Genomic DNA, 27,333 nt, shown 5'->3' on the forward strand with positions numbered 1-27,333 from the left:
CCCTCTTCTATCCTCAGCCAGTTTTCTCCTCAATGAGATTTTTAACCATTATAATGATAATAGATTTTAAATACTTAACATCATGCCCTGCACAAAATAAGCATTTAATATAAGTGAACTGCCATTATCTTCATTATAATTATTACTATTATTCAGAACTTCAGTTCTGAAAATTATGCGGAAGAAAATAATCTTGTATTTCCAATGTTCAGAGAGTATATGGTACTAAATTTAAATTACGATGTTATAATAGTATTACACTTAATGCAACTGCTAAAGTCAACTTTGTTTTAAATAAATATTACCACAACAGAATTACTAAATATAATCATTTTAAAGTTCCACTATAACAATTTAAAGTAACATGCTGTGGCTCTAATTACACATTATTACACAGCTTTTAGTACAACAAATGATATTTTCTACACAAATCTATTTAGTCATTAGTTCTTAGAACAAATGACGACTTACATATCATATGCTTAAATATCTTAACCTTCAAAGTGCCTCTAACAAGAGATAAGGAAAAAGTATTTTCCTTAAGTAAATTTAGGTTAAAATTAATACTAAAGCAACTTTCCAAAGTGATGCCTCCTGGTGACTGAAGGGACACGTCAGTGGGCAATGAATGATGCTGAGGGGCAAGACAAGGTCAAGGAGGGCAGACCACAGACAACGGGACACTTGTGAGGACAGGGCAGATCCACAGAGGGCGTGCCACTGCCCACACACTTGGCAGTTGGCTTTTAAGTTACAGTGATAAATAGTTCAGCTCTTAGGGGAAAGCCTGTGTCAAATTTAATTAACTATAGTTAAGGAATACTCAAATTAAGGAAATATATTGTGTTATACCAAAATAACCTCAAAATTATTACTTTTTATTTGATAGTCATCCTAATACTTCTGTCATTTAAAATATGACATAAAATACCAGTTATTATGATCTTTTACTTACTTGTATTTTTCCAAATGTTTCACCAAAGGGGTTTTCTACTATCAAGGAAAGAAAAAAAGAGAACTATTAGCATTACCAAAGACTAAGAATTAAAACCCCCAAAGAAGCCCTCCAAAATGCCGACATGTACTTTGCTAAAAATAAACATAAACATGCAAACAAAATGTAAAGAAACTGACGATAACAAATGGGAAAGTAATTTTTCAGAATTACTATACTTACCATTCTCACTTTGAATTTGTGGTTTTCTCCATAATCACTGAGATCAGGTGTTCTGAGGTCAGAGAAGCTGAGTTCAAGTCCCTGCTTCACCACTTACTAGCAACGTCTCCTTGAGCTAACATCTACTTAGCCACTCTAAACTGTGGCTCTTTAAAGGAGGGATAACGATGATAGCTACCTTCTACAGCAGTTGTCAGGATTAAGTGAGATAAAGAAACAAGGGCTCAGAGTGTCCTGCACGGTGCACTGGAACTTCCCGCCCACGGCTACCACTACAGATGGCTGCCATTTGTTTCTACGTTAACTTGGTTTCTTTTCAAAATGTACATTAAAAGCAGTCAATCTATTTGAGGAAATTTAACAGATGCTTTAAAACTGAATAATTCAGTTAGAATTCTGATTGCTAATGATTTAAAAAAAGAAAAATCTATCTTGATAAAAGTGGCAAGAAAAAAAACAAACAGACTAAAGCAGCCAAGAGTTAAGTCTCAGTATTAAACATCTCCAAATTTCTAATAAAATATTACATTATAAGGAAAAGAGTTATTTCCACCCAACCTCCCTACTTTTACACCCGTTAGAAAAGATACAAATAAGTTTATGGCTGAAATGTAGCATTTCTCACAGTTATTAGTCAGAACTTTCTCCTTGTCATCTCATTTAATATTACACCCAACAATACTCCAAGCTTTCAGACACCTGAAAACGTCTACATAGTTTATACAGATGATGTATATGCACAATCCAGGTCACAACTCAGACTAACTGATCTTACAAAGTAGTTCACACTGACCAGGTTTCCTTTCTGAGATACTTTTCTATTTTTATATGAGAAAACAGGAAGTCCCATAGGAACCAGGAACTGCCTGATTCTAAGAAAGTTCATGTGAGACCTATTTAACAAGGTACAATAAAAAAGCAAGGAAAAAAATGCATCCTGTTATCATCATAAGGATGTTGCTAATACATTTTTTTAGACACTATTTCTCTATAACAAAAGGGTTTTAATGTTGGGAAAGAAAACACCAAAAGCACTGAAAAAAGGAATAGAAGAAATAATGTGTGGCTTCAAGATTAAATAAAATGTTAAGAATCAGAACTCAAAGACTAGTTAAGATATTTTTATTAACATTAATTTCCATATTAAAAATTTGAACACTTTATTTTTTATTTGGGACAGTCTAACTTTGTCGCCCTCAGTAGAGTGCAGCAACCTCAAACTCCTGGGCTCAAGTGATGCTCTTGCCTCAGCCTCCCCAGTAACTGGGACTGTAGGCACCTGCCACAACGCCCGGCTATTTTTAGAGACAGGGTCTCACTCTTGCTCAGTCTGGTCTCAAACTCCGGAGTTTGTGCAATCCACCCCCCTCGGTCTCCCAGAGTGCTGGGATTACAGGTGTGAGCATTACTTTTGTAATTATGTATGAAAAATTACTTGCTTGTTCTCCAGACTATCAAGTCGAAAATGAACTCTTCAAGGAGCCATGGGAGCCCTCCCAGCAGACCGCCTGCCGTGGGGTCCTCACATAGGGAGCATGCGTCTTTCATGCCTGCGTGCCTGGAGCCAAGCCCAGTACTGCACACACACCAGCCTCAAGAGTGCTGGCCATGCCATCTAGGCATGCTTCTTTATTTTACTTTGTATGTTAACACTACAGCAAAAGTGTTAAATTCTGCAGGAAGCTGGAGGAATACGCAGTTGTGAGCTACTGGGAAGGCAGGGGGTAGGTAAGAGAAAGCTAAAGAAGATAAAAACAATTCTGATAAAACACTGCTCTGCCCTTTGTGTCCTTCTAGGTTTCCGTATCTGGCCTAGTGGGATAAAATACCTGAAATTAACATACAGCAGAACCTCTGTAAGTTGACCACCCAAGAGACTGTAACAAACCCATCAATAAACTGTGGTCAACATAAGAAACTAGGCCTCCTGTACTGATGTGTACATGTGGTGCTTGTCCAGCCTTGAAAATTAGGTCAACTTAGGAGGTGGTCAGCATAGGGAAATCAACTATGGACGTTCTACTGTATTAAAAAGCCAAGAGACGCGGTGCCCATACCTCAGTGGGTAGGGCACTGGCCACATACACGGAGGCTGGTGGGTTCGAACCTGGCCCAGGGCCAGCTAAAACAACTATGACAATTGCAACAACAATAACAAAAATATCTGGGTGTTGTGGCAGGCGCCTGTAATCCCAGCTACTTGGGAGGCTGAGGCAAGAGAATCACTTAAGCCCAGGAGTTTGAGGTTGCTATGAACTGTGACGCCACAGCACTCTACCCAGGGCAACAGCTTGAGACTATCTCAAAAAAATAAAAGTAAAAAAGCCAAGAGTAGGCCAGGCATGGTGGCTAGCACCTGTAATCCTACCATTCTGGGAGGCCAAGGCGGGTGAATTGCCTGTGTTCATGGGTTCCAGATCTTATCTCTAAAAATAGCCGAGTATTGTGGCGGGCACCTGTAATCCCAGCTACTCGCGGGGCTAGGCAAGAGAATCACTTGAGCCTGAGAGTTTGAAGTTGCTGTGAGCTGTGAAGCCATGGCACCCTACCTAGGGTGACAAAATAGAACTCTCTAAAAATAAATAAATAAAATAAAATAAAAATAAAAAATAAAAATCCAAGAGGATGTGCTTTCTGCCCTACAAACCTATTTAAAAATTTCCCCAAATGCCTATAATTGTCATCCATTCAATTAACAGATACACCCTTAGCCTTGAGGTTAAGTTTTAGAAGACAATTCACTCCATCCAAAACCCACAACTCTTAACAAACTAAATGTCACCAAACTTCTGAAAGTATCTCTAAACATCTTTCCTTTCCCCAAATCATTTCAGTATTTCTAAAAACACAACAATATCTTCTATTTCATCCAAATTACCTAGTCTTTAAAGGAAATACACAATGTTACCGCCCCTAATAAAAATACACTATGTACAACACTCCCTCTTCCCAATAGGCTGTTGTAGAGAATACTTATTTCAAAAGCATTTCACACCAAAAAATGTGCCACTTCATTTACTATTCAGTCAAATGTCCAGGAAGGGAACTGAGAATAAATGACCGCTCTTACCCCTTACCCTAAAGCAAAGCAAAGCAAAGCTAACTAACTTCAAGACAGTCCTTCCCAATTCACTCTTCCAGCCCTTGAAGTCACCTAGGACTTATTACCATCCTTCATACCCTCCCCCCAACAGCTTCTCATTACTGCTTTTTCTCAAATTCTCCTAATTTGGCCATTTCTTCTTCAATATTTTTACTCAGATTATTTCAAACCTCAATATGCCAAATTTTTCCTTCCAAATGTCCATAATGTGACTTGACTTCTCTTTAAGCTATCCTACCAAAGAAAAGTCAATTCCTAAACTATTTAATTTGGTCTTTCAAAATCTTTCAATTGTTTCCCATCACATTTTGATTGAAGAAAAAACTCTTATCTCATGTTACTTATAAGACACATGATGATTCTCCTAATTCCAAAAATGTTACTAATTTTACCGATCCGTTAGTGAAATGTCAATGTTTCTCTATTCCCTTAGCCTGAAATCAAAGGCATCAACCATTATGAATTCTCAGATAAAAAGGGAAAAATTGTGAACATATCTACAGGTGGCTTAACTTCAAAGAATATACTTATGGAAAACCAAATAAACGGATGACCTCCCATAGAAAGGCTCCATTTTGTTTATGCAGGGCCAGTGAAGGGAAGTAAAGCCTGTGGTAACCAAAGCCGTTCTTATAAAGAGCAAATAAAATACTGAGTATTTTGTGCTAAGCACTGAATAAAACAAGAAATATCTCTGCTTCCCTGGACTTTATGTTCTAGAGGGGTTAGAAGAGACAATGAACAGTAAACCCTAAAAACACACAGCACATCCGATGGGTCTACGTGCTTTGGAGGAACGCAGCAGGATGGGACTTGATGTGTGAGAGAGAAAACAGTTTTAAATCAGATGGTCAGAGAAAGAACCACTAAGATGCATTCGCACAGCAAGCGGAGGGAGCAGAGGGAGCAAGCCATGTGACCCCTGAGGAAGGGGTTCCCAGAAGGACGGACAGCGGGCAGCACAGAGGCCGTGCCAGGCAGAGAGGCTGGCAGAGACCTCCTGGGAAGGGCAAGAGCCGGCGCAGCCAGAGCAGAGTGGGGAGAGGACAGCAAGCAGCAAACGGAGCCAGATTCTGCGCAGTCGGTAAGGCGGGCTGTGGAGGGCATCTATATTTTACTCTAAGGGAGAAACCTCAGGGAATGAGAGTATATGCTATTTGTGACCTAACAAAACAAGCACTAGTCCACTCAGGGTGCTGCCTTCAGCTTCCTCGGCATCCACACAGCCAGCTTCAGTCTGGGGAACATTTTTCTATTGTGTCGACTTGAAATTACTGTTAATTACAACACAGAGAAACATTCCCTCAGAAAGACTCTGAGCCTTTGATCTTTTCCGGTCTTCTTTAAGAAGTACTGACCTACACTCACCACCTCAAGTTCACCTAAATGTTTGTACCTGTACCGCAGGCCTAGTCCATCTGCGACCAGTTTGGTGCAGTCCCCTGGGTGGTCACCTGTATTTCTCTTCTCCTCCATTCTGCCTTCCTGGTTCAGTTTGCAGCTATGTTGTAACCACAAAGAACCCCAACTGCTGCAGCTTACCCCTTCCTCTTGTTGGAATCCAATGATTTGCGCCCGTCTCTTTACTACCTTCTGTGTTCTATGATTTAAGTGCGTGGCGTCCTCCCACCCCCAACAAGAGGACAAACCATGCCTGTCCCAAGGCCCTGCGCTCCCTGGCACCAAGTGTGTGCTGAGCAGGGAGAGCAGAACTGCACACCACGGTGATGAAACACTGACAGGGATGAGGGAACTTTCAGAGGTGAAGGTTGATGTTCTATATCGTGGGGACTTAAGTTCTACAGCCGCGTGAGTTTGTCAAAACTCATCTGAGAGTACATTAAAGATCAGGACATTACACTATATGCAAATTTTACCTTAAAAACCCTCTTGTTAATATTACACATGAAATTCATAAAGTGAAAGTAACCTAATGTCTTCAACTTACTTTGAAATAAATTTTTTTCTTGAGACAGTCTCAAGCTGTCACCCTGGGTAGAGTGCTGTGGTGTCACAGCTCACAGCAACCTCAAACTCTTGGGCTTAAGTGATTCTCTTGCCTCAGCCTCCTAAGTGGCTGGGATTACAGATGCCCACCACAATGCCCGGCTATTTTTTTTTTTTTTGGTTGCAGTTGTCATTGTTGTTTAGCTGGACTGGCCAGGTTCGAACCTGCCACCCTCAGTGCATGTGGTTGGCACCTTAACCACCTGCTACAGGCACTGAGCCTGAAATAATTTTTTAAAAGAACAAAATGGTGATAGAACAAATGAAGGATAACATCCATAAAGCAAATATAGAAAAGCCAATTGTAGGCTGGGCGCCCGTAGCACAGTGGTTACAGCGTTGGTCACAGACACCGAGGATGGCAGGTTCAAATCCAGGCCTGGCCAGCTAAACAACGATAACTGCAACAAAAAATGGCTAGGTGTTGTGGTGGGTGCCTGTGGTCCCAGCTACATGTGAGGCTGAGGCAAAACAATCACTTAAGCCCAAGAGTTTGAGGTTGCTGTGAGCTGTGACGCTACAACACTCTACCAAGAGAGAGTGAAACTCTGACTAAAAAAGAAAAACGAAAAGAAAAAACCAATTGTAGAATCTATGCAAGGTACAGAAGTATTGACAAGATAATTTTTTTCAGCTTCTTGTTTGAAATTTTGCATTAAAAAAAGGTTAGGGGCTTGGCACCTGTAGCTCAAGTGGCTACGGCACCAGTTACATACACCAGACCTGGTGGGTTCGAATCCAACCTGGGCCTGCCAAACAACTCCAACCAAAAAATAGCTGGGCACTGTGGTGGGCGCCTGTAGTCCCAGCTACTTGGGAGGCTGAGGCAAGAGAATCGCTTAAGCCCAGGAGTTGGAGGTTGCTGTGAGCTGTGCGAGGCCACGGCACTCCGCCGAGGGCCATAAAGTGAGACTCTGTCTCTACAAAAAAAAAAAAAAAAAGGTTAGGGAAGGAAAAGTAAAATAAATAAGAAATGTCTGGTGGTACTAAAATCCTATCAGAAGCCCAGACTCCAACTGGGTGTGTGAGTAACTTAGAAGTCGCCACTCTATCCCAACAAGTAGAATACTGAACTGAAAAATCAACAACTCTTGTTAGATCCATTAACAGAAGGTCACAAGCCTATTACTAGTACTCCCAAAACCAAGAAATTAACAGGTAAGTAAAGAGAATCACTACTTCCCTGAACAGAAACCCACAAGCAGCTATGTCTGAGGGAACGAGTGCCGGGCAGGGACTCCTGAGCCAAAACCAACAAACTGCTGGAGGTTTAGAGAAACTGCACAACCAGAGTCTAACTGACCTGGGGAAGAGAAATGCCCTATTCCAGCCTCCTCTGGGTATCCTATCCCACCAAAGGGTAGGATTAGGAGTGGGGAGGTGACGAGAGTTTCTCTGAAGTTCACTGGCTCACTGAAAGACTGACTACAGGACTACAAGGTCCAACAATCAAGTTCGTGAACTCATCCTAGAAAAAGTGCTATCTACCTCATTGCTCAGTATCGCTACAGTCACCTCTGAAGTAACCCTGGGCCATCTGCTGAGTGCACTGATATTCAACCATGAGGTCTACAGCACTTCTTCTAGGATGAGTTTGGGGACTTAATTGTCTGAACTTGTAGAAAACACTCTCCACACCCAACACAAATACATTATCATTATCACTAATGGCTTAAAAATAACATTTACTTGTCTGGTTATCAAGAAAAAATTTTAAGAAACACTAATGCAAAAAAAAAAAAAACATTTTGAAGAGACAAAGCAAATATCAAAACTGGACTTATATATGGCAGGACTAAAAATTTAAGACAACTGCAATTGGTATGTTTAAGGCTTCATGCAAGAACAGACGGGTACAATAACCAGAGAGATGGAAATTCCAAGACAGAACCAAAAAGAAATGCTAGAGATCAGAAACACTGTTATCTGAAATAAACTGCCTTAGTTGGGGTTCTTGGTAGAGTAGATAGGACTTTGAGCTTTATGATATCTTAATGAGACTTCTAAAATTAAAAAGAGAAGAAAATTAAGACTGCAAAATATATATACACACACACAGAGCTCTGCACCTATAGCTCAAGCAGCTAAGGCACCAGCCACATGCACCCTGGGCAGGTTAAAATCCAGCCCAGGCCTGCCAAACAATGATGGCTGCAACTAAAAAATAGCCAGGCATTGTGGCAGGCGCCTGTACTCCCAGCTACTTGGGAGGTGGGGGCAGGAGAATTGCTTGAGCCCAGGAGTTGGAAGTTGCTGTGATGCCACAGCACTCTAGGGCAACAGCTTGAGGCTCTGTCTCAAAAAAAATAAATAAATAAAAATAAACAAATAAATAACGTTTTGGGAGCCAGGCAGGGTGGCTCACACCTGTAATCCCAGCACTCTGGGAGGCTGAGGCGGGTGGATTGCCTGACCTCACGAGACCAGCCTGAGCCAGAGCAAGACCTTGTCTCTAAAAATAGCTGGGCATTGTGGCAGGCGCCTGTAGGCCCAGCTACTAGGGAGGCTGAAGCAATAGAATCACTTAAGCCCAAGAGTTTGAGGTTGGTGTGAGCTATGACACCACTCTACCAAGGATGACAAAGTGACACTCTGTCATTCATTCATAAATGAAGTTTTCATGGAAGGCAGTAGACCCAGAATCCCAACAAAGGTGGAGGACTGACAGTATACAACTTCAAGATTCTAAAGCTACAGTAACCAAGATGGTGTGGAACTGGTGAAAGATCAAAGAGATCAATGGAACAGAACAGAGAGCCCAGAAATAGATCCATATAATCTATAGTCAACTGGTCTTTGACAAAGGAGCAACGGGAATGTAAAATGGCAAAGATAGTCTTTTCAACAAATGGTGCTACAAAGAATGAATACCCATTACAAAAAATTTCATCTGCACACAGACCTTACAACCTTCATACAAATTAACTCAAAATGAATCACAGGTCTAAATGTAAAATACAAAACTATAAAGGTAGAAGATAACAGAAAATCCAGATGACCCAGAGTTTGTCAATGACTTTTTAGATATAGCATAAAGGCATAGTCCGTGAAAGAATTAATAAATGGAACATCATTCAAATTAAAAATTTCTACTGAGCAAAAAATACTGTCAAGAGAATAAGAAGAGGGGGCAGCACCTGTGGCTCTGTGAGTAGGGCACCGGCCCCATATACCGAGGGTGGTGGGTTCAAACCCGGCCCCAGCTAAACTGCAACAAAAAAATAGCCAGGCGTTGTGGCGGGAGCCTGTAGTCACAGCTACTCGGGAGGCTGAGGCAAGGGAATCACCTAAGCCCGGGAGTTGGAGGTTGCTGTGAGCTGTGATGCCAGAGCACTCTACGGAGGGCAATAAAGTGAGACTCTGTCTCTAAAAAAAAAAAAAAGAAAAAGAGAGAGAGAACAAGAAGAAAAGCCACAGACTATCAGAAATATTTGCAAAAGGCACATCTGGTAAAGAACTATTATCCAAAATATACAAGGAACTTTACACTCACAATAAGAAAACCAACAACCTTATTAAAAAATGGACCTAAGAACTTCACTGAAGAAGGTATACAAAAAGATACTCCACATCATATGCCATCAGGGAGATGCAAATTAAAATAATGAGATGCCACTACACAGCTATCAGCATGGTCCAAATCCAAAACAGTGGCGTCACCACATGCCGGTGAGGGAGTGGAGCGACAGAAGCCCTCAGTCCCTGCTAGTGGGAACACAAAACAGTACAGCCGTTTGGAAGACAGTTTAGAAAACTGAACATACTTTGCTACGTAACCTAGCAATCGCGCACTCCTTACTATTTACCCAAAGGAGGTAAAACTTTGTCCACACAAAAACCTGCACAGGGATATTTATAGCAGCATTACTTATAATTAAAACCAAAGAAGAAAAATTCTTCTTTTGCAAAGACTCAGAAGAGTTATTGTGACGTAAGGAGTTTTTTTGCTCGGTTTTAGAGAGACACTTACTTTTAAAAATCCATATAAGCTGAGCCCAGTGGCTCACAACTGTAGTCCTAGCAGTCTGGGAGGCAGAGGCAGGTGGATTGCTTGAGCTCATGAGTTCGGGACCAGCCTGAGCAAAAGCGAGACCCCGTCTCTACCAAAAACGTAAAAACTGAGGCAGGCTCAGTGCCTGTAGCACAGTGGTTGCAGTGCCAGCCACATACACTAAGGCTGGTGGGTTTGGGCGCAGCCCAGCTGGGGCCAGCTAAACAACAAGACAACTATAACCAAAAAAAAAATACCCGGGCATTGTGGTGGGTGCCTGTAGTCCCAGCTACTTGGGAGGCTGAGACAAGAGAATTGCTTATGCCCAAGAGTTGGAGGTTACTGTGAGCTGTGACATTACAGCACTCTACAGAGGGCGACAGAGTGAGACTCTGTCTCAAAAAAAAAAAAAAATAGCATCACTTGAGCCCAAGTTTAAGGTTGCTGTGAGCTATGACACTCTACTCTATGGCACAGCACTCTACCCAGGGCAACAACTTGCAATTCCGTCTCAAAAAAAAAAAAGAAAGAAAGAAAGGAAAAAAACAAAAGAAATTCATATAATTTAAATTACAAATAAGATCTTAAGTTCTTTTTTACTAGAACAATATCAGAAACTAAGTATATTGGAGAATAGTAAAAAATATAAGGCCTTGTATCTAATAATTTTTAAAAAGTAAATGTCTGCAAATATTCATAAATTTTATAAAATTCTTAATCTATTAAGTGGGAAGTGATTCATTTACCAATGATTTCATAAGACTAGTTTCACTTATCTAAATAAAATACTACTAAAATAGAATATTAAATCATTAGCGAATCAAGAAAACACCAAAATATTACACACTTAAGACTATAACAACAACCTATTCCTTCCAAAAGTGAATTTGATCTTACTAAAGCATCAACAACTCAAAAAAGAATAGTTAATAGATTTCCTGACTGACAATTAACTAAAATTTAAGGTCCCATTATTTAAAAAAAAAAAAAAAGTTTAAAAGAAGTTAGTTGGTTTTTTTTTTCTTTTTTGAAACAGAGCCTCAAGCTGTTGCCCTGGGTAGAGTAATGTGACATCACAGCTCACAGCAACCTCCAATTCCTGGACTTAAGAGAGTCTCTTGCCTCAGCCTCTCAAGTAGCTGGGACTACAGGCACCCGCCACAACACCTGGCTATTTTTTGGTTGTAGTTGTCATTGTTGTTTGGCAGGCCCAGGCTGGGTTCGAACCCAGACAACTCTGGTGTCTGTGGCTGGCGCCTTAGCCGTTTGAGCTACAGGCACCAAACCTGTTGGGTTTTTTTGAGATAGAGTCTTACTATGTTGCCCTCGGTAGAGTGCCATGATGTCACAGCTCACAGCAACCTCCAACTCTTGGGCTTAAGTGATTCTCTTGCCTCAGCCTCCCGAGTAGCTTAGCTGGAACTACAGGCGCCTGCCACAATGCTCGGCTATGTTTTGTTGTAGTTGTCATTGTTGTTTAGCAGGCCCAGGCTGGGTTCAAACCCGCCAGCCTCGGTGTATGTGGCCGGTGCCCATAACCACTGAGCTATGGGCACCGAGCCTAAAAGAAGATTTTTAAACTTTAATTAAATATCAATAATTTACTCGAAGGTAAACTATACAGTTAATGATGAATTACCCACCAAAGAGGTATGTCTTAGTGTCTACAAACTCCAATGGGAAACAATTAGGCAGTTGCCACCATGTAACTTTGGCAGATACCCTTGTAATGTTTGTACTCCGATGTTAGGAAGAAAGTAGTACAAATACAGCCCTCTGTATCCATCAGTTCCACATTCAAGGATTCAATCGATTTCATATAAAAAAATATTTGGAGGAGGAGCAGGGGATGAACCAATATGAACTAATAGTACAACAATAAAAAATAAAAAAAAATTTAAATAGCATAACTATTTACATAGCAATTACACTGTATTAGGTATTATAATCTAGAGATGATTTAATATATGGAAAAATGTACACAGGCTATATGCAAACCCTATGCCATTTTATATTAATATAAGGGACTTGAGCATCCATGGATTGATTCTGGTATCCACAAGGGTCCTGGAGTCATACACCATGGGTAACAAGTGACTACTGTACAAGGAACACATTCAAATGTAGACAAAAGCAATTTCAGTATGTCTACTTATATTATGGCAGCTCAATCTTAATATACTGTTCAAGGTCCCAAAGTTTGAGTGATCTACTTTTCAGTACTTTTAACAGAGCTCTTCTTGAAAACTGCTTTTGTACATTTAACAGAAGAATACTGTTATGTTACTGCATGGTTACAAGTGAATAGAAAAATAAAAGGAAGGGGCAGTGCCTGTGGCTCAAGGAGTAGGGCGCCGGTCCCATATGCCAGAGGTGGCGGGTTCAAACCCAGCCCTGGCCAAAAACACCAAAAAAAAAAAAAAGAAAAGGAAGTCAAAGTATTAAGGTTAGATTCGAACCTATAAATAATAACAAGCATCTGTACAATAAGTAACTTGGTACCCAAAGTAATTTATGCTAATGAAATGCTGTAAGTTACTGAACATGGTGACACCTCAGTGCACTAAGATTTTAAACCTTAACTGTTACACACTAAAAACTGACTGTAACTTTCACAAGGTTTACATTACAAGGTACAAGTGAAACCCTAGGACAAAGCTGATCCTGAAAGAAGATTGCTAAGTATTGAGATATCCAAAAGGGAACTGTGGCACACTGTGTAGTCTATGTCCAGAAAAATGTAATAACCTGACATGAATTTTCCAAAAAATTAAGTACAGTAGAAACATTCAAAATTGCATGTTTAACATCATAAACGATTATCACCAGTTTAGTTCTGTGTAGCACAACGACAATATGCAAATAAGAAAACTGGAGACAGAAAACTTCCAGAGGAATGAAGAGGTGAATAAGGCTAAAAAAAAAAAAAAAAAATTAAGTAGTAGTTTACATCCCATTCGTCAAACGGGGATAAGGAACACAGTTCTGACGAAAAGGAAAAGAGCACTGTGTGCACTGTGCATACAGGACAAACACGGCGGCTAAACCTGAAGGTAAGAAACCCCCTTCAGTGGCTTTATGAGAAATGGGCTTAAAAGTCATATCTTTCTTGGCTCAGCGCTCGCAGTTCAGGGGTTATGACGCCGGCCACATACACCAAGGCTGGCGAGTTTGAGCCCGGCATGGGCCTGCTAAACAACGACAACTTCAACAACATCAAAATGCTGGGTGCTGTGACGGGCGCCTGTAGTTCCAGCTACTTGGGAAGCTGATGCAAGAGAATCCCTTAAGCCCAAGAGTTTGAGGTTGCTGTGAGCTGTGATGCCTCAGACACAAAAGGATTTTTTTTCTTGGCTTGCCTCAGTGCCACAAAAGCCTGAATCAAAAACTGCCTCTCTCAGACTCCTTACAAAAGGCAATTGAAAAGCTTAAGCCATAGGCACCACCGAGGGTGGCGGGTTCAAACCCAGCCCCGGCTGAACTGCAATAAAAAAACAGCTGGGTGTTGTGGCGGGCGCCTGTAGTCCCCGCTGCTCGGGAGGCTGAGGCAAGAGAATCGCTGAAGCCCAAGAGCTAAAGGTTGCTGTGAGTCTTGTGACATCATGGCACTCTACTGAAGGTGTTAAAGTGAGACTCTGTCTCTACAAAAAAAAAAAAAAAGAAAGAAAAGCTTAAGCAACTAATTGATTTTTAAAAAATTACATGTTGACTGACTTAACTCCTCTCCACTGTTCTTTCTAACCAAGCTTTAAGCTCAGTACTTTCCCACCCCAAAGATGAAAGAAAAGCTAGACAAATGCCTTGCAAAGGTCATCCTCACATCAACCAGGTCTGCTACTTTAACCACCTTCATACCTTGGTCAAAATCTTGAACTCAGATCAAGGGAAAGGTTTCCCTGTCCCAAATGAAGAACCCCGCCCCCAGAAATTGCTGCAGATTTAGAATCCTCATTGGGGCACATGATCCAGGAACCCTTAATCTTTCTAGCCAAATCGGTCTCCAAAATATGCCATTCTGGCCTAAGGACTATTTTCAGTCAGTTATTTTTAGACTGTTTTGTAAAAGAAATTTACATCTATAAAAGAAATCTCCATTTGCCTCCCTCTCTGCACTAGGAAAAGGACTAAATGACTAGCAAGTCTCACAATGGAGAAGGCTTTGGCTTAAATCTGCATTAAAAGCCTTTCCTTTGTTTACATGCCTTTCTTTTCTTTTCTTTTTGAGACAGACTCTCACTTTGTCACCCTTGGCAGAGTGCTGTGGCATCATAGCTCACAGAAATCACAAACTCTTGGGCTTAAACGATTCTCTTGCCTCAAGCCTCTGGGACTTGAGGTAGCTGGGACTACAGGTGCCCACTACAATGCCCAGCTATTTTTAGAGACAGGGTCTCCTTCTTCCTCAGGCTGGTCTCAAACCTGTGAGCTCAGGCAATCCAACCACCTCAGCCTCCCAGTGTGCTAGTTATAGGCCTGTTGAAGATGCCTTTCCTAAGCCATCCTGTCTTAACTGGGCCTTTACCTAAACCCTATTTTCCATCTTTCAGTGAACAAGGTATTTAAGCCTTAAGTCCATGCCCTATGTCTTTAAGATGTAAACGTTCTACCTTGCCTAACTTAACCTAGGAGCTATTCCTTAAGAAATTCTAATTTAGGGCTTAGGGCTCAGCGCCCATAGCCCAGTGGTTAGGGCGCCGACCACATGTACTGAGGGTGGCAAGTTTGAACCCGGCCCAGGCCAGCTAAACAACAGCTACATAGCCAGGCACTGGGAGGCACCTATAGTCCCTGATAGGGAGGCTGAGGCAAGAAAATCACTTAAGCCCAAGAGTTTGAGGTTGCTGTGAGCTGTGACACCATAGCACTCTACCAAGGGCGACATAATGAGACTCTGTCTCAAACAAAAAAAAAGAAGAAATTCTAATTCAGAAGTGATTCAAAAGACGATGAAAAAAAGTGAGGGGCACTATTTGGAAACTAGTAAATGGAAAATCTTAAAAGTCTTTCCACAGGCTCGGTGCCTGTGGCTCAAGAGGCTAAGGCGCCAACCACATACACCTGAGCTGGAGGGTTTGAATCCAGCCCGGGATCGTCAAACAACAATGACGGCTACAATCAAAAAAATAGCCAGGCACTGTGCCAGGCACCTGTAGTCCCAGCTACTTGAGAGGTGGAGGCAAGAGAATCACTTGAGCCCAGGAGTTGGAGGTTGCTGTGAGCTGTGATGCCATAGCACTCTACCCAGGGTGACAGCTTGAGGTTCTGTCTCAAAAAAAAAAAAAAAAAAGAAAGAAAAAAAAGTCAGCTCGGCGCCTGTGGCTCAAGTGGCTAAGGCGCCAGCCACATACACCTGAGCTGTCGGGTTCGAATCCAGCCCGGGCCCACCAAACAACAAAAAAAGACGGCTGCAACCAAAAATAGCCAGGCGTTGTGGCAGGCACCTGTAGTCCCAGCTACTTGGGAGGCGGAGGCAGGAGAATCGCTTGAGCCCAAGAGTTGGAGGTTGCTGTAAGCTGTGAAGCCATGGCACTCTGCCCGGGGTGACAGCTTGATGCTCTGTCTCAAAAAAAAAAAAAAAAAAAAAAAAAAGTCTTTCCACAAATATTAGTAAGAAGGTTAGCCATCTGGGCTGGTAATAGTCACACCTATCAGAGACACAATTTCAATCTAGTCATTCTTCCATAAACTAGTGAATTTTGTATCTGGACATGGCTAAAATTTTAAAATAATAACTATATGATCTGTTTGCATCTACCTATATGTTTATGAACATCTACGTATGTATGTTATATACGTCTGATATTTTTCTACTTCTGGATGATATTGCCAAAGATAATTTATAAAAGACATCTCTTTAATTGACTTAAAGAAAAATAAATGCTTATATAAATTAAGTACAGTTATTAGGTAGACAGTAAGAGACTCTCCTAAGCGACAAACTGGGTGCTTGTCCTCGGTGCTGCCTCCAGCGATTGCCCCACCTAGGGAAGAGGACAAAGGGGGCTCGCCCCAAAACCAAAGTCTTGGTGCTGCCTCCCTCTGGGGAGGAGGGAAGGCCCTACCAACTCCAATCTACCCATCAGAGCTTAGCCTGCCAACCAATCTACCAATCAGAGCTTAGCCTGCCAACCAATCTACCAATCAGAGCTTAGCCTGCCAACTGCAAAAGAATGCAGAGGACTCTCTAGCCCACAAGTCAAGCAACAGGTACAACAGTCTGGGGGTGACCTGGAACAATCTTAAGGCTAAAATCGTGTCATTAGCTTAAATCTACATGGCTGCTCACAACCCCACTGGGCTTTCGGAGTCTCCTGGGAGACTTGCATGTGTTTTTAAGACTCAGAGGTTCTAAGGTGACCTCTGAACCACAAGGTGGACCCATCCAGACAGTGTAAAGCAGAATCCCAGGCACAACCATAACCAAGGCCATTTTTTATTTTTTTGTCACAGAGGGCCTTTTGTAAATCTGTATCTTGGTCTTGCTTTGCAAACCTTTTTCTTCCTCAATAAACTTTGTTTTACACTTGCCTGACTTTGGGATGTCTTCAGCCAAGAGCACACCAAGAACAACACAGAAACACAGACAATGCCTGAACCCAACCTACTGAGGAGATGACACCTTAGCAGAGTTAGCACTAAACAAAAGATTGGTTTTAGGCAAGGGGCAGTGCCTCACATCTGCAGTCCCAGCACTCTGGGAGGCTAAGGCAAGAGGATTCCTTGAACTCAAGAGTTAAAGACCAGCCTGAGCAAAGCGAGACCCTGTCCCCACTAAAAACAGAAAAATTAGCTGGGTGTAGTGGCCAGCGACTGTAATCCTACCTACTCAGGAGGCTGAGGCAGGAGGATTGCTTGAACCCAAGAGTTTGAGGCTGCTGTGAGCTAGACTGAGGCCATGGCACTCTAGCCTGGGGGACAGAGTGAGAGAATCTGTGGGGAGGGGAGGTGTTCTCTCCTCGTAAAAAGAGATGCTAAACTAATTTGACTAAATCAGTATGTTAAATTTACATGGGAATCAGTATCAAGCAGGCAATGATGTTTAATCTTCCTTAAGTTATATCTGTATGGCTATGCTACTGATATATGAATGTTTTAGAAATTGTATGATAATCCTAGAAATCTGTTATGTCCTGGTATAATGTTAGCAGTCACAATTTCAGCTATTATATGTCACAAAAATTCAACTTTCTGGTCAACTGCACTACATTTAATAATAAACTCTGATCAGCCTTTCACTGTGGCCACTCTGAGTCTTGTCATATATAGACAGTTGTTTTACTCTGATATTTTCCTGAAAGCTATGGAAAACAACTATAAACCTCAAGTGTTTCACATTCAAAGTTATTCATGGGAAAGATTCCGGCAAGTACAGGTTTCTGATAACTAAGTTTATACCATTGGTCTAGGTAAGAATTTCCACAACTCCAACAGAGAACTGCTAACCTGACATCAAACACAAGAGTAACACGAGACACAATGAACTAACTGATGGAGAAAAATTATTTTTTTTTAGAGCTAGAGTCTTACTTTATCGCCCTTGGTAGAGTGCTGTGGTGTCACAGCTCACAGCAACCTCCAACTCCTGGGCTTAAGTGATTCTCTTGCCTCAGCCTCCCGAGTACCTGGGACTACAGGCACCCGCCACAGTGCCTGGCCATTTTTTTGTTGCGGTTTGGCCAGGGCTGGGTTTGAACCCGCCACCCTCGGTATATGGGGCCAGTGCCCTACCCACTGAGCCACAGGAGAAGCTTAAGGTCCAGAAAAGCAGACTTTAAAAGAGCCTATATGGTCAATCCCTATTCTTGCTGCACTTACGTAAATAATCAGGCCAAGTTTAATGAGACCAGACCTATTTTGCAAATAAATGAGTCTTACTGTCATTATCTTTGATAGATGGAAACTAGAGCAGCTACAGATGAACAATTTATGTTTCAATAGAAAACTACTGTACATCCTCATGGATATCAGATTCTTGTCTTGTTCATTGTCCTTGACATTTTGTTATCTGTGAACTGCTGTTTCTTAGGTCCAATAGCCTGGACCTGGATAGCTCTCACCCCTGCAGATGCACAGCCACTCAGGCCAGACACTTAAACTGCAAACAAACCTCCCATCTAAAACTTCTCAACTGACTCAGCACCCAGTAACACAGGGGTTACAGCACCAGCCACATACATGGAAGCTGGTGGGTTTGAACCTGGTAAGGGTCAAGGGCAACCAAAAAACAGCCAGGCAGGTGGTGCCTGTGGCACAGTGGGTAGGGCACAGGCCCCATATACCAAGGGTGGTGGGTTCAAACTCGACCCCGGCCAAACTGCAACAAAAAATAGCTGGGCATTGTGGCAGGTGCCTGTAGTCCCAGCTACTCGGGAGGCTGAGGCAAGAGAACCACCTAAGCCCAAGAGTTGGAGGTTGCTGTGACGCCACGGCACTCTACCTAAGGCGACAAAGTAAGACTCTGTCTCAAAAAAAAAAAAAAAAAAAAAAAAAAATAGCCGGGCTTTGTGGCAGGCACCTGTAATCCCAGCTACTTGGGAGGCTGAGTGACACAAGAGAATCACTTAAACTCAGGAGTTTGAGGTTGCTGTGACCTATGATGCCCTGGCACTGTACTGAGGGCAACATAATGAGACTCTTGTTTAAAAATAAATAAATAAATAAAACTTCTCAACTACCCCAAACCAGAGATGTTGGCGTGGATGTGGAGAAAAGGGCACACTTCTACACTGCTAGTGGGAATGCACACTAATACATTCCTTCTGGAAGGATGTTTGGAGAATATTTAGAGACCTAAAAATAGACTTGCCATTCAATCCTATAATTCCTTTACTAGGTTTATACCCAGAAGACCAAAAATCACAATATAACAAAGACATCTGTACCAGAATGTTTATTGCAGCCCAATTCATAATTGCTAAGTCATGGAAGAAGTCCAAGTGCCCATCGACCCACGAATGGACTGGCAAGTTGTGGTACATGTATACCATGGAATATTATGCAGCCTTAAAGAAAGATGGAGACTTTACCTCTTTCATGTTTACATGGATGGAGCTGGAACATATTCTTCTTAGCAAAGTATCTCAGGAATGGAAGAAAAAGTATCCAATGTACTCAGCCCTACTATGAAGCTAAATTATAGCTTTCACATGAAGGCTATAACCCAACTATAGCACAAGACTATGGGGAAAGGGCCAAGGAAGGGGAAGGGAGGGGGGAGGTTAGGGTGGAGGGAGGGTAATGTGTGGGGCCACATCTATGGTGCATCTTAGAATGGGTACAAGCGAAACCTACTAAAGGCAGAATACAAATGTCTACATACAATAACTAAGAAAATGCCATGAAGTCTACGTTGAACAGTTTGATGAGAATATTTCAGATTGTATATGAAACCAGCACATTGTACCCCTTGATTGCACTAATGTACACAGCTATGATTTAACAATAAAAAATATGTATTCTTAAAAAAAAAACAAAAAACTTCTCAACTACCCTCTGGACACAGAAGTTGAACTTAGTTTGTTCTGGCCATTAACCTTTTTTTCCTTTGTTTGTTTTACTTGTTTCTGTCATGGGGGCCTTGGCTGAGAGCACACTCCAGGGGCCAGTCTTCTGGTAAAAGACGTCCTTCCCTCACTGCGGTTTCAGTTGCCAACCCACGGTCAGCTGCTCCAAAAGGAGGTGACTACGGTACAATAAGACACTTTGTGAGAGACCACGTTCTCCACGTAACTTGTAGTAAGGACGCTGTCATAATGCTTCTATTTTTTACTGTTAGTGCTCTCTTACTATTCCCTACTTATAAATTAAACTTAGGGATGCACAAGAAAAGACACAGTATATCCAGGGTCTGGTACCATGTGCAGTTTCAGGCACCCACTGGGGGTCTTGGAACACATCCCCCGTGGACAAGGGAGGACACTATCCTGTCATCCCAACAGTCCTCTCTGTAATCTCCCTGGTGAATGGTGCTCTCTCGAGCATCTGACATAAATTTTCTTTTAAGCATTGCTTGCTCCTCAAGTTATATCATTTAGAGGAATGAAAAGTATCTCTTCCAACTAAAATCAATAGGACAAAATGGAAAAAAAAAATCTCTGAAGCAATGAATCCTTACTCTAGGATCACAGGCAAGTTACCACATCTGGGTCTCTAATTACTCAGGTAAAGTGGGATGTTTTGTGACTGTGTCCAGCAACATGGAGGGAGGGAGACTAATAAATCCTAGCTTTTTCTTCTTGTCCCTATTCTAATATGAAACAAAAAATAGCAAATAGCACTCAGTTTACAAAATCACACAACACACTGCAATACCATCCTTCATTCATCTCTACCACAGAGCCAGGGAAGGAAATGACAGTTTGTAGAGAAAGGGAAGACTCGGGGCGGCGCCTGTGGCTCAGTGAGTAGGGCACCGGCCCCATATGCCGAGGGTGGCGGGTTCAAACCCAGTCCCGGCCAAACTGCAACAAAAAAATAGCCGGGCATTGTGGCGGGCGCCTGTAGTCCCAGCTGCTCTGGAGGCTGAGGCAAGAGAATTGCGTAAGCCCAAGAGTTAGAGGTTGCTGTGAGCCCTGTGACGCCACGGCACTTTACCTGAGGGTGGTACAGTGAGACTCTGTCTCTACAAAAAAAAAAAAAAAAAGAAAGGGAAGACTCCAAGCCTCCAGCCTGAGTCCTGTATAACACCTGAATTTTTCATTTACTGCCCCAAATTTTATCAGAGATAGAATCTAAGTTAATAAGACCAGGGACAGTGGCTCACGCCTGTAATCCTAGTACTGTGGGAGGCCGAGGTGGGTGGATTGCCTGAGCTCATGTGATCGAGACCAGCCTGAGCCAGAGCCAGATCCCATCTCTAAAAATAGCCAGGCGTTGTAGCAGGCATCTGTAGTCCCAGCTACTCAGAAGGCTCAGACAAGAGAATCACTTGAGCCCAAGAGTTTGAGGTTGCTGTGAGCTGTGACACCACAGCACTGTACCGAGGGCGACAAAGCAAAGCTCTGTCTCAAAAAAAAATTAAGTTAATAAAGATCTTACACATTCACCTCTGAGAAACTTCAAGGACTTTTTACCAGGTGATAAGCTAGTCACTTCAACATTGTGACTTATTCTCTGACATTCAGAATGAATGTCTTGAGAACAAATTCTAAACTATGACAAGTATAGTTGACATATAATGTCTTTGTAATATGATTTACACAATAATTCTCTACTTTTTAAGTAAAAGGACTTCTTCATTTATATCATGATTTTCAAATTCCCCGCATCACTACTTTTTTTTTTTTGAGATAGAAACCCCTAGAAATTTCCTTTACCTTCAAAAGAGTTCTACTAATCATTAGTTTTCACTTTTCCCAGCGAGAGCTGATTATTCCCTTACCTCTTGCCATAGACATGTGCCAGACTCAAAGAGCCATTTCTGTCCCTTCCACACATTTAAAGAGCTGCAGAAAGCAGTTTAAATGGAAGGAATTCCTAATAAGAAATTATGAGTGAAGACATAAGGAGTACCACTTTCACTTCCTTCAAATAAGTAGTAAACATGTAAATCACTGGAGTGAATCAAGGCTGGGCACGGTGGCTCACACCTGTAATCCTAGCACTCTGGGAGGCCAAGGCAGGTGGACTGTTTGAGCTCAGGAGTTCCAGATCAGCCTGAGATCCTGTCTGTAAACATAGCTGGGTGTTGTGGTGGACGCCTGTAGTCCCAGCTACTTAGGAACCTAAAGCAGCAGGATCACTTAAGCCCACAGAGGTCAAGGTAGCCATGACGCCATGGCACTCCAGTGAGGGTGTCCAAAGTAAGACTATCGCAACGGTTCTCAACCTGTGGGTCACAACCCCTTTTTAACAATGAAAGTACTCTGCAGCATTAGGAAGGTTGAGAAAGGATCCTCTATCTCAAAAAAAAAAAATCCCAGCTGACCAGTGGCAGACCTAAATCTTGCTCCCCTACGTGCCCTACCCCTACATGGAGGTCCACTAACACACTGACCGCCACGCCCTACCCCTACATGGAGGTCCACTAACACACTGCCACGCCCTACCCCTACATGGAGGTCCACTAACACACTGACCGCCACGCCCTACCCCAATGTGGAGGTCCATTAACATACTGACTGCCACACCAGAAAAAAAATGTTTCCCCTTGGGTGGCGCCTGTGGCTCAAAGGGGTAGAGCGCCGGTCCCATATGCCGAAGGTGGCGGGTTCAAACCCAGGCCCGGCCAAAAAAAAAAAAAATGTTTCCCCTTAGGGTCACAATGTCTTATTAGATCAAGACAGGTCAAGAGACATGTAAGTTATATAGATGCTTCACGATGCCCTGGGCTCAAAACTGGCACTGAGTTAAACAGAACTCACATGGCAGTTAGTGTGTTGAAGGAGGGCAACACAGGGAAGGAGACAAGGCGTTAGATCAGACTTAGTTTTAATTTCTGCTCCTCTACAGACCACCTGTTTAACATCTTCATACCTCACCATCTCTATCTGTAAAATGATAGTAAACCTCATACAGTGGAGCTCTTATGAAGATTAGTTGAAATTATTACAGAGAACACAATGCATAGCACCTAGGAAGCATTCAAAAGTCAGCAGTGATTAGATTCCACCAAACCACTAGCCACCGGGGCCACTGACACCTGGAATTTGGCCTGAACAGAGATATTCTGTGAGTATAAAATACACACTGGATTTTGAGGCTTTGAGATGAAAAAAAAAAAAAAGATAACCTAGATCATCAATAACTTTTATATTGATTATATATCAAAATAATATCACAGTTACATTAAATAAAATGTATTACTAAAGTAGATTTCATTTTTTTATGTTTTAATATGGCTATTAGAAAAACTAAAATTGCATATGTGACTTATGTTATAATCCTATTGGACAGTTCTAAACAATATAATGCATAGTTTCAAATGCAAAATGGGGTGAAAAGTTCATTATATGCTTTGTGTGATTTATCTACTAAATTATCTTTAAGACTGAAGATACTTATGCACTTTAAATTCCATCTATTTTAAGTAGTATAATTTTAATACATCTATTGCCTATTCAGAGGGACACATTGTTACCTCCCACTTTGGTAATACTACTACTCATGATACCTTATAAATTAGCTGAAGAACAGTGTGTGACAACCCACACTGTTCTGCCACTTGCATGCACTCTGTTCTTTAGGTTAATATAAACAGAAGCTTACTGTAAGATCTTCCCCCGCCCATTCTTAAGAAATGTTTTGAGGCTGGGCACAGTGGCTCATGCCTATAATCCCAGCCCCTGAGAGTTTGAAGTTGCTGTGGCACTCTAAATCAAGGGCAAGAAAGACTGTCTCAAAAAAAAAAAAAAAAAGAAAGAAACTTAAAATGTCATCTCCAGATGTCCCTTCTTTCAGATTCTAAAGCCTTAAATAATAAGAGAATTCTTTGTGTAAGCACTTTAACTTTCATGTGGGTGACTACTAAGGTTATGTTAGTAAGAAAATTGAAACAGGAAAGGAATAAGGTTGTAGGTGGTTTTCTCAAGGTCCCAACACAGCTACTAAATGTTGGAGCCAGCATTTGAACCCAAGACCTGACTTTAGAGTTCACAGTCTAACCCACCGGGCGCAGCAATATTTTATGCTTTATTCTCAGTTACTAACTTTATTTGGGCAGGTAAGTTACCCCTAACATCTTGGCCTTGGTTTTTGCATCGTTTAGATGAGGATGTAATAATAAAACTAGCTACTTCCAGCCAGTGATTTTTGTAGGGAACTAATGTGATGATCTCAATAGAAATGTTTTGGAGAATTTTGGAGTGCTATCTAACTACACTTTAGATACCGCAAGTTAGGGTTTCTCAGTTGCAGCAGTGATGGCAGTCCGTATCCAGCACTGTGACATGTCTCATCAGTGATATTAATAAGTAACAGAAGAGTTGGTTCAATTTGTAGTCCTTATCAGTAGTTTAAAGACTTTCTCTCAAGAGCTGTCTGAGTAGATAAAAAGGAGTTATCTTTGGGAGTGGCACCTGTGGCTCAAAGGAGTAGGGTGCCGGCCCATATGCCAGAGGTGGCAGGTTCAAACCCAGCCCTGGCCAAAAACTGCAAAAAAAATAAACAACAACAAAAAAAGAGTTATCTTTTCACATTACTTAATTAGCATCTTCCTTATCTCTAGGGGAAAAAAAGTGTTTTTCTTTTTGCAGCTACATTAATGAAACAGGTGATGAAGCTCAACTTGAAACTAGATTGTATCCTTGCTAACCACCAGAAAGTAGATTTGCTGACAGGAAAGTCAGAGATGAGATACATTGTTTTAACCTCAAATGTAGCAACTGAATTTCAGGGACCAAAACATTTCTTTTTTTTTTTTTAAGAGAGAGAGAGTCTCACTTTGTTGCCATTGGTAGAGTGCCATGGGATCACAGTTCACAGCAACCTCAAACTCTTGGGCTCAAACAATTCTCTTGCCTCAGCCTCCCAAGTAGCTGGGACTATAGGTGCGGACCACAGCGCCTGGCTAAATTTTACAGATGGGGTCTCACTGTTGCTCAGGCTGGTCTCAAACTCATGAGCTCAGGTGATCCACCCACTTGGGCCTCCCAAAGTGCTACAGGCATGAGCCACCACGCCTTGCCTTATGGAGATGACATTAAAAAAAAACAAACAAGACTTTTGTCAAAAGCATAAGAATATTTCTAGAACATCTTGAACCATAATCATAAAAGTTTAGGTTTAACATTTTCTTTTTTAGCAAATTAATTCTTCATATCCCTTCATTTTAAAAAGAAAAGAACTTTTAGGGCAGCACCTATGGCTCAGTGAGTAGGGCGCTGGCTCCATATACAAAGGGTGGTGGGTTCAGACCCAGCTCTGGTCAAACTGCAAAAAAAAAAAATTAGCCAGGAGGAGAGAGAGCAAGATGGCGGCCGATTAACAGCTTCCTTGTATCTGGGCACCGTGAGTCTGGGGAGATAAGACTCCAGGTATCTCTGACGGGTGGGATCTGCCTATAATCATCCCTTTGAGGATACAGGGAGTCAGCGAGAGACTTCTGGACCCCAAGAGAAGGACAAAAACAGTGGAAAACTGGCAAGTGGTCACGTGTGTTCAATCGGCCTAATCCCCCCAACAGCTGTAAGTACAGTAGCAGCAAGACTGCAAACCGGAAGGGCCTTACCTGTGAACTGTTTTGGTGTTTTTGGACTTGGCACTCAGTTGAACTGCCTTGGGGAGAGCTTGAGCAGGAATGCAGAGAACTCTGGGCATTGTCTAGGGCCCCAGACTGAGCCGCTGAGCCATACGGAGCTAACAGTGTTTGGCTGTGGGCCACAGGGAGCCATTGTGAGAGAACTGCCCCAGCAAGGTCTGCCCTCAGGGTTGCAGAGCAAGGATGGGGTGGGACCTAGTAACCTAGTGACTGAGCAGCCTAAAGGCAGGGACTGAGCCGCCTTACAGCCCTAACCCTCAGGGGCAGAGTGAGACCGGTTTTGGCACACTGGGTAAGTGGATAGCCACTTCAGCAATGATTCCAGAGACAAGCACTTTCCTGGGAAAGCTTCTGCTTAGCAAGTTTAGAATTTTAAAGTGCTTTTTAAGAGGGCTGAAGAGAGATTTAGGGTGTCTACCCTGTGGGGTTTGAGAAATCAGCGGAGGCCTCCAGTCGTATCAGCACTGTGATTAACATCTCATACCCCAGAAGACCACCTGTTGCTCAGACAATATTCAAAAAGATATTTATACTGCTTTGTTTTTTTTCTTTTTGTTTATTTTTTGTTTATTTTGATGTTGTTTTGTTTTTTAATTTCAACAATTTCGGTACAGATGTTTTCTTTCTCAATTTTTCTAGTTTAAATATGATTTCCCATTGCTGCCTTTTTCAATAACTAGAACTTCATTTTTGCTAGTGTTTCTACCCTTATTATTTGCTTTTTCACCCAATTATATCCTGTAAAGTTTTCTGTTTGCTTATTTTGGTTTGATTTATAGCATTTTTGTCTTTCCTCTCTACTTGGTGGAGGTGGGGTACTGTGTCTGCTCAGGTTAGCAAAGAGCTGCTGACCTCAAGGGAACCACCTAACCGGGCACCTCCAGAGGATGGGGATTTTTAAGGTTGTGTCAAAGTACCCTACAGTACACCTATGTTGCTCCGTCTCCCTCTTTCTGTGCCTCTCTTCTTTTTGTCAATATTCCTTTTACCCACCCCCTCTCCTTTCACTATTTTCTTTTCGTTCTTCCCTTCTTTCTTTCATCCCTTCTTGCTTTTCAACCTTCTCGTCCTTCTGGTCCTATTCCAAAAGGACTCATCGAAACCTTAGTCCACAGGCACGGGAACTTAAAGAACAAGAGGAAGTGAAAGGAAAATGAGGGCAAGGAAACAGATAAAAGAAATCACTCATGAGGAAGAATCAGCAGAAAACTCTAGGCAACATGAAGGACCAGTCCAGAACAACCCCACCAAGGAACCATGAGGTAGCTACTGCAGAGGATTCCACCAATAAAGAAATGTTAGGAATGACAGAAGGGAATTTAGAATACACATGATGAAAACAATGAAGGAAACTGCTAATAAAGTGGAAAATAACCAAAAGGAAATCCAAAAACAGAATCAAATAAGAGATGAACAATATGAAGAATATAGAAAGGATATAGCAGAGCTGAAGGAACTGAAGCAGTCAATTACGGAACTTAAAGATGCAATGGAAAGTATCAGCAACAGGTTAGACCATGCAGAAGAAAGAATTTCAGAGGTAGAAGACAAAGATAACTCAGATACTAAAAGAGGCAGAAAAGAACAGAGAGAAAGCACAATGTTCACAGTCAGAATTATGGGAATTTATGAAGCGTTCCAACATACGTGTTACAGGAATCCCAGAAGGGGAAGAAGAATGCCCCAGAGGGGGGCGGCGCCTGTGGCTCAGTGGGTAGGGCGCCAGCCCCATATACCGAGGGTGGCGGGTTCAAACCCGGCGCTGGCCAAACTGCAACCAAAAAATAGCCGGGTGCTGTGGCGGGCGCCTGTAGTCCCAGCTACTCGGGAGGATGAGGCAAGAGAATCACTTAAGCCCA

At 42.0% G+C, this 27,333-nt stretch overlaps 1 protein-coding gene across 1 annotated transcript in view; it reads right to left on the reverse strand.

Moving 5' to 3' along the window:
- LEMD3 (LEM domain containing 3) overlaps nucleotides 1-27,333 on the reverse strand; it is a 78,439-nt gene that overhangs the window by 32,019 nt on the left and 19,087 nt on the right. Inside the window, exon 2 of the mRNA XM_053555594.1 lies at nucleotides 956-993. Coding sequence (XP_053411569.1) covers nucleotides 956-993 — 38 coding nt within the window. The remainder of the gene's footprint in view (nucleotides 1-955; nucleotides 994-27,333) is intronic.

Source organism: Nycticebus coucang, chromosome 12 (assembly GCF_027406575.1).
Source record: "Nycticebus coucang isolate mNycCou1 chromosome 12, mNycCou1.pri, whole genome shotgun sequence".
In the NCBI taxonomy this organism is placed as follows: Eukaryota; Metazoa; Chordata; class Mammalia; order Primates; family Lorisidae; genus Nycticebus; species Nycticebus coucang.